Source organism: Haliotis rubra, unplaced genomic scaffold (assembly GCF_003918875.1).
Source record: "Haliotis rubra isolate DU_JTF1 unplaced genomic scaffold, ASM391887v1 Scf57, whole genome shotgun sequence".
NCBI classification, from domain to species: domain Eukaryota; kingdom Metazoa; phylum Mollusca; class Gastropoda; order Lepetellida; family Haliotidae; genus Haliotis; species Haliotis rubra.
In genome coordinates this window covers 1965535-1977806 of record NW_025767268.1, presented here as the reverse complement: position 1 = coordinate 1977806, position 12272 = coordinate 1965535, and the positions used below count along the sequence as shown (strand labels likewise).

Here is a 12272-nt window from a genome sequence, read left to right as displayed (position 1 = left end):
ATCACGGCTGGGGACACCAGAAATGGGCTTCACACATTGTACCCATGTGGGGAATCGAACCCGGGCGAACGCTTTAACCACTGGGCTATCCCACCGCCCCTCCCGCACCAGTATGCCAATACACCAAGTAGGTAGATATAAGCAACCCAATCATTCCACATCCCTAAGAACTCTCTGCCAAAACAGTCATTTGTAAACCACTTGCAGCAACCCAGAATGGATACCTAATATTAGAAAATACATTGATAAGGATAGAAATACTACACACTTTATATCACTAGAATTTGCACGTATATCATCGGCTATATATTAGAATGCATATAGTATTGAATCAGCGTGACTTGACTTTCACATCAAGTGGGGAAATATAATATTATCGAATATTATTATCTAAATATTAAAGAATACGTTTACACAACGTTTGAAAGTATACATACACAACACATTTAGTAAGAAAATAACTAAGATAAATATGTCACAGAATTAATTAATATATTAGAACGATGGTCAATCTTACGCCTGTTGTCATTGTTTGATTGCGTAAAGCCAGACGCCAAGAGAAGGAGATAGTTACCCTATGCAAAAAAAATATATAGTTTGTATATATATGCCAGAAGTTCATGATGCAGGTATGGATATATATACATCAGTTTTGTATAAGACATATGACATAAGATGACACCAGTGTTTTGTATTTTTTGCTATGCTAAGATGAACATGAACCGGACGATAGAGCCAAACCTCGTTTTCATCCGTTGCAGCCATTTTATTATGTAATCGAACGAGAGCCGAAGAATGCCGACAACAACCGAAGAAATACAAAAGACGAGTGCAGTTGTCAGTGAGCGGGCTGCCTTTAATAGATTCCAGGGTGCCGTTCCACTAACCGATCTTATTTAAGATCAATCTTAGCAAGTTACGCCAATTTTACAATCGTCTTAGCTAAAAGTTACATCCGTTCCACTAACCGATCTTAGGCCGATCGTAGCCGGTCCCGATCTTACGATCCGATCCAAGCTTAGATCGAGACTCTTTCGTGCCAGAGATAGAGGAATGCGAGGCCAGAGTTATCTCCCTTTGCATAGTCTAGCAAAGATAGAAAGTAGTTTACGAACCAACAGAGTGAGTGAGTGAGTTTAGATTTACGCCGCACTCAGCAATAGTCCAGCTATATGGCGGCGGTCTGTACATAATCTAGCTAAGATGCACAGCGTTCACCAATATGAGCGTTCATGTTAGTGAACGCTATGTATCTTAGCTATAAATAATCGAGTCTGGACCAGACAATCCAGTGATCAACAGCATGCGCATCGATCTGCGCAGTTGGGAACCGATGACGTGTCAACCAAGTCAGCGAGCCTGACCGCCCGAACCCGTTAGTGGCCTCTTACGACAGGCATGGGTTATTGAAGATAAATATTCTAACCCGGGCCTTCATGGGTATTTTTCCAACCAAGTGTAAACGTGGAGAAAAAACCTAGAGCAAAATATTAGGGTAGTGCGCACCAAAGTTTCAGGTGCAAGTGCGTGAGTATCAAGCATACTATAATAATAATAAATGCATATTTATAGTGCGCCTATTCCACATCCTTGGGAATGCTCAAAGCGCTGTGTACAGATAATTTACACAAGAATATTTACAGCCGAGATTATAAGTAATATACTGAGAACAGGTTTTAAGTCTGGACTTTAAAAATGTCAATTGTGTCAGAGCTTTTAAGATGTGCCTGTACCTTGTCAATGAGAATAAACAAGGCGTGACGAGGCTATAACGTATGTAGAATCTGTCAGTGGGTAGAAGATCACACGCGGCTTCCCTTTAGAATCCCCCACCAAATATGCGCAGTGAAATCAAACATATTTGTATCTTTTTGCTTCAGAACATTGTTCACTACACGGCTGTCGTTATTCATAACCATGACGTTGCAATATTGTTGTACAAATGTGTCACACCGACTCGCTCGGTTGTGTTCCCATGACGACAGTAGTCAGACTGGCCTGACATTTGTAAGGCTTCAGTGCAGTGTTTGTTTACATCACAGAAATATACAAATTCATTTCATGGGGGATTTTAGGGGACGATCACGGTGAAATGCTCGCTCTTATTTTGCACATAGAATAGGAAAGCCACCATTTTGGTTTCTCTACGATTGATTTTAGCTATCCTAAGTTGGTCATGAGCAACTTAGACTTTGAATCGTAACTTTACGATTGACTTAGGTAAGATTGGTTAGTGGAACGGTATGCCGATCGTAACGTCACGCTAAGATTGGGATTTGGGGGTTTACGATTGGCATAGGCTAAGATCGGTTAGTGGAACGGCACCCAGATGACACCATGATGCTTTGGCTGAGTAGATGGATCGCAAACACAGACAACGACACAACCACTTTTGTAATAAAGAAACAAATGGCAACATAGTTCTGTTGTTAACGACAGCATGTTTGGAATTAGTGGAATTTTTAATTTAGCAATGAGCTAGAGGCAATTTTGACGGGCAGATCAAATTAGGAAGTTATTTCCAAATACAGAGAGTATTTTACTAAAGTTAATTTATTTCCAAAAGGAATATATATTACAATGAATATTCTTGTTATCTTTTATTGCCACTGAGAGCACTTTTGGACAGTGAAAAAATGAGTGACATTTTACCAAAATGACTTACGAGACAGTGAATTGATTATTTAGTAATCAATATATGATTTTAAAGGCAGCAATTACTTATCATGTTAAGGTAATACCTATGCTTTGGGATTTACTTCAAAAGCATGCTAAGGTCTAGCGGCAGACGGGAGAAGCTGATGTTCTTACCTAAAACGCAATCCACAGATTGAAAGGGGATGTCACATCGGCAGAGAACAGGCAGAAAGCGGGCGTTTGACTTTTAAGTACCTCCTGAGTCATGAGAAAACATAGTCCCAGGTCATTGGCTGAAAGCTGTTGCTATGGAACCTCAGGCACCAGTGCCTTAGTCCCAAACCAACTCTCTCTCTCCCTTCCTCTCTCTTCCCTCTCCCCCTCTCTCTCTCTCTCTCTCTCTCTCTCTCTCTCTCTCTCTCTCTCTCTCTCTCTCTCTCTCTCTCTCTCTCTCTCTCTCTCTCTCTCTATCTATCTATCTATCTATCTATCTATGTTGGTCAGCGCACCTTTAATTGTCACATAAGCTTCCGTAAAATATACGCAAACGTCTTCTGACAATTGACGCTTGGAAAACAATGTCTCCCTCTCATTATACTACCAAAATGTCTCATACAATTACTGATATTAAATACGTCTTTAAATATATTGCAAGATATTTCTTGTACATAAACCCATAGTATTTGACGCATTTCATGTTAAACAGAAAGATAAAAACACTTGAAGACAACCTAAACTATAGGCAGCCTAAGCTGGGCCCCGTCTCGCATATCACAATGAATGCAAGTTAGCGCGCGCACAGGGAGCCGTGAACCAGCTTAGTAGGCAGCCTTGGTTCCCGGAGTTTGTTGCGCTAACGCTTCAACGCTGCCAAATAGGCTGGGCTCCGTCTGGCATATCTCGGGAGCCGGGAACCAGTTTACCAAGTTGTGATAGAGAAGCAGACGCACTGCATGAGGTATAACGACACAGATTTGAGGTAGGTGAAATGTTTACGCTGGGTCTCGTTGGCACTACTTCATCATTAAACAACGTTTTCAATCAATGTTCAATGCACCTAACGATTACAATTTCCACACCACAAGTAGAATCAGCATCGTCCAAAGCAGCTGAGACACGAAGCCAGTGTGCCTCGATTCAGTCAGTCTGGCTAGTCTGTTTGATAATCTCAGAACCAACTGATCCCCTCACCACAACCCCTTTTAGGTTTTGCAATGCAGACACCCCTACACGAAGCAAGTACAGATTCCTCAGATTCAGGGTCTGTTATCATCAGCAAGTAGTAAAGTAACTCACTTCACGGCCGAGGTAAACATCAAACTGACATAGCTGGCTGCATCAACATTTTGGTAAGACTTCCGCCCCTATACCCCTAAATTTTAACGACGAGGGACAATTTCTTTCAGTGGCACTTTTAGAAGTTGGATATGTCTTTCAGTATGTTCAGATACAATTAAAGAAACGTGTTAAAAGTCATTCTTATCAGATGACGAATATATAATTCAGGTGCAGCACTCGGTCTAGACTGTATTTAGACATTAGAGAGGTCAGAGGTTGTAAAGAAAGTCCAATAAGTATGCCAGTTTTTTAAATTATTTAACCCTTCATCTGATGGTTGTAGAATTTGACTTTTGGTAAGAGTTCCTCCCGTTCCCCCATCCCAAATAATATGTATAAATATTCTAGAATTATAAACAAAACTTAATACTAGAGAACTCACAAAATGATTAAAAGTCCAAAATTTAAGTTAGGGCTAGTTTTAGGGTTAGGTTTAGAGTTAGGGGCACGGAAGGAACTCTTTCCTGACTTTTAATTACAATTGCAGATGTTATAAGTGTCTGAATCTCCAAGCTCACACAGGTGGGGGCTCCTTTTCTGTTTTAATAATAATAGAGTTACTTGGTTTTATACTTTTATCAAAATGATACATGTTCAGGAATGAAGCTTTAGTAACCCATGTTCCATCAGGTACCAAGCGCTACTACCTTACCAGGTGAATTTGTTTGTTTGTTTATTGTGTACAAATGGTGTAAGTTTTTTTACTGTAACACCACACCGATCAATAGACCAGCAATATGACAGTAGTCTGTAAATGATCAAGTCTGGACAAGACAATCCATTGATTGACATGCACATCAATATTCCCAATTGGGATACAATTATATGCATCAACCAAGTCATCGAGCATGGCCACCAGATCCTGTTAGTTGCCTTTTACAATGAACATGGGTTGTCGAAGACCAATCATAACCCAGATGTTCATTGGTATTATAAAATGGAGTGTCATTGGCTGATGTGGTTGGACACAAACATTTATGACGTGGTATTGGATCAGAGGAGCTAGTATTCCTTTTTCACTCAAAATTTCAGACAACAGTAGTGACATTACAAGCTCATATTCAGCCACATTTTGTGAACTGGTATATTACCCCTTAGTGCTACGTTTTCCACAAATGGTGTATTCTTATTGCGTGCAACTTAGTCCACGTTATCAAAGGAATAAACTCTTTCTATTGTAGATGGCAACCTTTGATTACAAGAAGTTGACAGGCAACCACCTCACCTGTGCCATCTGTACCACAGTCTTCACAGACCCTGCCACACTTCAGTGCAATCACACATTCTGTAAGGCCTGTCTGCTGAAATACATCAAAACACATCCAGAAGCAATACAAGACAAGTCTATCCAATGCCCATCCTGCAGACAACTGACGAAGCTGACCACCCCTGACAGGCCAGTAGAGGAGTGGGTCAGTCAGCTGAAACCAAGCCACGTCATACAGGGGCTGATGGATGACTTTTTGCCTGCAATGCATGAAGTACAGGGTGATTATCATTTATGTTACTTACAAGCTATGCTATATTTCTTGTCATCAACATGCCTGCTGCAGCTTCAATTCCCAGTACTGACTAAGAAATGCTGCTGTATCAATGTGTCATTGGCTCATTGATCTATAAAACAGTATGATATATTTTTAAACTGAATAAGCCATTTCGAAATTAAATGAGCCCAGGTATCTTTGAAAGACAAACCTTTTAGCCACAGTATATTAGGTGAGAAACACTTAATGCTAACCTTATATGTGACTAAACTTAGGAAACTGAGTACGATTTGTTGCCATCATGTGCAGAAGACAACCTTGACACAGAGAAATTTTTAACAATATTACTAATCTCTACATAGGTGTTTTGGTGGTTTTCTGATATGTGTTACTTCTCTAACAAGTTTATCGAGAGTGATGAGAATAAGGGAAAAGGAAAGTGTGCTTCAGTTGCAAACAGACAATTTTAGCGCATGACCCTCATTAGTGTTGGGAATTGGTTTAAATCTCATAATTGATGATTGGTTCATTACAACCGATCAATCATCGAAAATAATTGGTTAGGGTCATTTATCAAATTTTCCTGGTTCTTGTAGTTCTTTTGTTTTCTTTGCAAATTGCACAAAATGCATTTGCAAATTTCACATCTTTAAAGGATGACTAGCATGTTAGGAACATGAATTTCATGGAGTCTTTAAAATAAATTCAATCATGAATTGGAAGAGCTTGGAGTGCTGGTGAAATCTAACAGAAAAAACCATACTTGTGAAAAATATTGTTATTGCAAACAAGTGTTCCAAAATTGATTGTGTTCGATTATGAGAAAACATGATCGATTGCTTGGTCGTTTTGTCATTGCGACCAATCTTCGATTATTTCAATTAATCGGACCACCACTAACCCTCATGCAGCTTATGGTGACTGCATGGGGAATTTGTTAAGAAAGCTTACCTCGCTTCAGAGCATTCTGTGAACCCTACACCTGTTTCTGGAGGATCCGTTGCAGATCTCCGTAACTTCTTTGGTTCAAACACCAGTGGAGTGCTCTTTCGTGTGTTAGTGTGGAAATAGTGTGCAAATATTGCTCGAATCCTCATGACTGACTGACTGAGTTTGGTTTTACGCCGCTTTTAGCAATATTCCAGCAATATCACGGCGGGGGACACCAGAAATGGGCTTAACACATTGTACCCATGTGGGGATTCGAACCCGGGTCTTTGGCGTGACGAGCCAACGCTCTAACCACTAGGCTACCCCACCGCCCCGAATCCTCATGATGAAAAATTAACATATCTGAATGTTTTGACACAAACATTGATGGAAAGCTCAATATTGTTACCATGAAAATGGATGTTTCCATTTTGGGGGCACACACATAGGGGTGGGTTGGGGGTGTATTAAACCATTTCCTAATGATGTTCTCAGTCCCCTTTCCAATACTCACTCACTCACTGCATACACAGAAACACACACATACTGACATACATGCAGATGCAGACACGAGAAAACACACCCACTTTTACTTTTGTGTGTCTTTCCATTATCTGTGAATGTTTGCATTATATATACTCCTCACAAAAATTAAGCAACAAGTATTTTCAGTGTAATTTCTTTATCAATCTGCCCACATGTTACTGAAAAGTAAATATTCTAAGAATACATAAAACTTTAGTGACTGTCAAATTGATTTATCTGATAACATTGACAACATCACCCAAACACAACGACCCTCAGAAACAACATGCAAAATGTGTGGCGATGAATGTGCTCCATCCACTCTTCACACATGCACCTTGATCGGTGTAAACCTACCTGTAATCATTCCTCTGGCACACCAAGTGGGTCCTAACTTCATATTTATGGATGATAATGCCCGTCCATGGATGATAATGCCTGAGAAAGAGTTGTTAACGATGTTGTTTAGATCAACAACATCACACATATGGACTGGCCTGCAATGTCACTTGATCTTAATCCCATTGAACATGCTTGGGACATTATTGAAGTCGTGTTTACGGTCTCCATGTTCACCCCCAGACTCTGGATAACCTTGAGCAGGCGTTAAAGAGAGAATGGCAGAACATTCCACAACAGCAACTTTAAAGGCTCATTTGGTCAATGCAAAGACGTGTAGCAGCTTGTATTTGTGCTCATGGTGGTCATACGCGTTACTGAACACTGCTTCACTGTCCAAAATTGACTTGAACCTTAGTGTTAACATTTTATTCCATCAATGCAGTACATTTGCATGACTGTTTCACAGGCACATGCTTTTGATGATTTGTAAGTCTATAATTGCTCAATACCATTTCATTCCATTTTGTTCACCTTTCTATTGCATCATTCCATGATTTGCAATTTCAATAAATCAAAATGTAATGAGACTAAAAACATGTGTTGCTTAACTTTTTGTGAGGAGTATACATATGTTTGTATAAGAAAACCATAGATTGATTGATATTGAACTTAATGAACATGCTGTGTAATTTCTAAAAAAAACCTTTCAGATGACAGTGGCTGCAACATTTGCACAACACAAGGGAAGACATCTCCAGCCTGTTCATGGTGCTCCATCTGTGACTGTGCATTCTGTGATGGATGTCTCAAGATGCACAGCGTGATGCCAATGTCACGTGATCATGAAGTAGCGGATTTGCCCAATCACCCCAAGACAAACCGTTCCTTCATGTGTAACATCCACAGAGATGAAAAGTTGAAGGTGTTCTGTAAAGACTGCAGGAAGGCAATATGTACAGTATGCTGCAGTATTGACCACAGGAAATGTGACGAAGTTGATACAATTGAGAGCATGGTCCCTATTGTGAAGGAACAGCTGACAAACCAAATGAAACAACTTACGGTCAACATGGCAGCTGCAAAAAAATGCATCGACTTGAGAAAAGATACAATTCTAGATATGAAGAGTAATGCACAGAACATTAAAGATCAAATCCGAAACGCAGGGAAAACATTGGTAGATGTGATTGTAAAGAAAGAGAAGCATCTTATTGATGATGTTGATGAATTTTGTCATAATCACTCCCAGAAGTTACAAAGTGAGGTGGCACACCAGGAGGATGAGCTTCAGTTGTACCAACAGCAGTATGAGACCACAGCCAGTGCTGTGACATCCAACTGTGAGATGGACATGTTTGCCATCTATGAGTCGATGGATGAAGCTACTGACCACAGACAAATGGACAACCCACCAGCACCAGGAAGGGTTGTATTCACTCATAACATTGACAAGCTGAGTAAAGAAGTGGATGAACTTCGACTTGGCGAGGTTGAAGTTGTTCATGACATTAGTGACCGCCATTCTTCTCCTGTTTTACATCACAGCATTGACTTTAAGGACGATGAGGATAATTGTGATCCGTCTTTGCATGATGTCACAGTGGTGATGGTGAATGGGATCAAAGTAACAATAGTGGCAGATTGTGGCAATAATAAGCTCAAGACATACTACACCTTGAATTCCAAGTCATTTCATAAACATCTGCTGTTTTCTGATTATCCATGGCAGATAGCAAAGTTAAGTGGGAGTCAGGTAGCTGTCACTATTCCTGACATTAATGAAATAGTTACAGTTGACATAACTCCAGATCCTATTGTATTGTCAACTCTCAACACAAGCAAACAGTACTGTGCTCTGGCCTATCTCAGTCCTTCACAATTGGTGGCAGGTACATATGCTGACAATGTGGACATCCTGGACATGGCAGGGAATGTACTTCAGTCATTCAACACGGGATTGATAGGGAGTCCAGACTTTATCCATGTCACCAGTGACAAGAATCTTATACTCAGTAATGAAGATGTTCATTCCCTTGTGTCTCTAACTAGTGAAGGGGATCCTGTTTTCACTTACACTCCAACAGGAGACAGAACTTTGACGTGCCCTCAAGGTATCGCTACAACCACCACAGGAGACATCCTGCTGGTTGATGAAACCTCCAACAACGTGACTCAACTGTCAGAATCTATGCAGTTTGTCAGATACGTTCTCCAAGGACAGGATGGTCTTCATTGTCCTGATGGCATCTGTCTAGACGATGATGGTTTACTGTATGTTACCTCCAATAGATACGTTAAGGTATATACATTCCGTGTACACTCAAATACATAGATATGTCAGGATGCAAGTAATTTGTTTTATTAGACCCAGCTTGGTGTTTTCTTTCAAACCTATATACCTCACTGATGTGATTAGAACATCTGCCTCAAGAGCAGAAAGTTGCTGGTTTTACCACCTGGCTGTGTCTTTCTAAATACCTTAAATGATGGTACTGTTTTGAAGTGTTTTCACCCAGTGAGGGCTGCTAGGTGTTCGACAGCACAAGGGTCCTCTTATTCAGTGTGAGTGGGTATCCATGTAAAACTGCAGATGAGTATCTGAATGGGCCAGCACTATCAATCCAGACTTATACAAGCGCATGCATACACTAAATGTGTATGTACTAGTGTTTGGAATTGGTTGAAATTTCACAATTGATGATTGCTTCATTACCAACGAACAATCATCGAAGAAAATTGGTTAGCATCATTTTTAAGATTTTCCTATCCAAGTTGTTATTGCTGATATGTATAACATGATGCAACTTGCTACTTTAAAGTGATGACTAGTATATCATGGACATAAACTTCCTGGAGTCTTAGAGAAATATTCAGTCATGACTTTTCAGTTAGTGAAGTCGGTTTTCTAAGAATTAAACACGTTTTCAGGCCCTGACAACTTCTAAGATATGTTCCATTGTCAAATGTTGCAAAGACTAAAACAGTAGTTCCAAAATCGTTTAATATCGATTATGAGAAAATGTGGTAATATTGGTACAATCACGGCTGTTCTTGTATCAGTCATGGTGCCTGTGAATTTGTACAACCACTGTAATATCTTTTAGTGACTTGTATCAATTTGCAAACGTAATTAATTTCATAATACACTTGATAATTATATCATATTGCCTTTGTTGTTTGTTGGTTTCTCAAAGAGTTCATTTTTGGAAGATCCGGGTTAGAAATGGTCTTCAGTAGCCCATGCTTGTAACAGTGTTCAAGAATAGCGTCTGACCCTCTGACAAATCCGGCAGATTCGCCAAAGGTCTGATAGAAGTCTACAACCCGCCGGCCCCAGTGTCCGACTGTATATTTCACAATGACTTTGACTGAAGTTGTTATATGTGACATGTGTCACTTGTTTGCTGTTTATAAATCTTATGTTTGTTAATAATTTCAATGCCAATTATAAGAAATGTTAAATCTGAAATTTGTGTTTGACTTTATTCTATGAGTCCTGTGAATTTTCAATGGGTCAGACAGACATCTGAAACTTACAGGACCCAATGTCCTGTTACTTTGAAACACCATTCGTGAACACTGTTGTAAGAGGCGACTTGATGACTTGGCTGACACATGTCATCGTATCCCATTTGCGTATATCGATGTTTAATGATGCTGATCACTGGATTGACTGGTCAAGATTCCATTATTTACAGACTGCCGCTATATAACTGGAATATTGCTGACTGTGGCATTAAACGCCAAGCAAAATAAATATAATATTTAACGAAATATGTTAAACAAAATTGTTTTCGTATTTTCCCAGTAGCAAAGACAGTAGACATCCTTAAACACGTCCATTTAATTATTCATGCTTATTCACAAAGTGATAGTTCACATTCCATTCCCATTTCGAGAACATCGAACTCCTTTGTCATATCTTCTGTTCACTTTAATGTTCTCAATGCAGTAAATTACCAACATAAACTCAAAGGAAGCACAATTTTAGCATGATGTATACCATTTCGTCTAAAATGTACAGGGAGTGGTCCATAAACCACCAGTTTGTTATATCCGTTAGTCCGTTAGTTAAAGGTGGGGCCGGTGGGATAGCTTAGTGGTAAAAGCGTACGCTCTTCACCGAAGACCCAGGTTCGATTCCCCACATGGGTACAAGTTGTGCAGCCATTTTCTGGTGTCCCCCGCTGTGATATTGCTGGAATATTGCTGAAAAGCGGCGTAAAACTAAGTTGGTTATAAACGTTGTTGACCGTATATCTTCAATACAAATGCGGGGCGGTAGGGTAGCCCAATGGTTAAAGCGTCTGCTCGTCACACCAAAGACCTGGGTTCGATTCCCCATATGGGTACAATGTGTGAAGCCCGTGGTGTCCCCCGCCGTAATATGGTTAGATTATTGCTAAAAGCGGCGTAAAACTAAACTCACTCACTTCAATACGATGCCGACAAAATATCCTGCTTCAGTTGATTCACTGACAAATGAGATGCCATCAGAAATGAGGCCTGTGAAGATCTATTTCAGTAAGAACTGATCTTCAGCAACCAAGGCTTGTCGAAAGGTGCGACCAACCGGATCTGGTGTTCACGCTCGCTGACTTGGCTGATCCATTTTATCGCATCCTAATTAAATAGATCGATGCTCATGATGTCTGTATCCCCATGGTTCCTAGTATGGCGATCTACCTTCAGATGCTGGCGATCTATAGCCAGTGTTTTATATTGTATTGTCTTCTTTAATTACACTGTTTTAGTTTTACATGCTAGTTTTATGTTCATATCTGTGATACTCTCGTATTTTTTTCCTGTCCATCGTCGACAGGTTTAACTCTTCACAATATTTTCATTTTTGTATTATATAAATTGTTTTCGTCACGACATGGCTGAGATATTGCTGATGTGATGTTAAATATTAACTCACTCACTCATTCATGATGTCTGTAACTGGATTGTCCGACCCAGACTCGACCATTTAAAGACCGACGTCATACAGCCCTATATTGTTGAGTGGGTTAA

The 12272-nt window shown here is 39.9% G+C and overlaps 2 protein-coding genes across 2 annotated transcripts in view; one reads left to right on the top strand and one right to left on the bottom strand.

Moving 5' to 3' along the window:
• Nucleotides 1-12272, bottom strand: part of LOC124254236 (sodium- and chloride-dependent glycine transporter 1-like) — a 65072-nt gene that overhangs the window by 27247 nt on the left and 25553 nt on the right. The gene's annotated exons all lie outside the window — the stretch shown is intronic.
• LOC124254234 (E3 ubiquitin-protein ligase Midline-1-like) lies at nucleotides 3539-10127 on the top strand. Its single transcript, XM_046688120.1, has 3 exons — nucleotides 3539-3616; nucleotides 5157-5463; nucleotides 7967-10127. The coding sequence occupies exons 2-3, from the start codon at nucleotides 5157-5159 to the stop codon at nucleotides 9586-9588; spliced, it is 1929 nt and encodes a 642-aa protein (XP_046544076.1). The 5' UTR covers nucleotides 3539-3616; the 3' UTR covers nucleotides 9589-10127.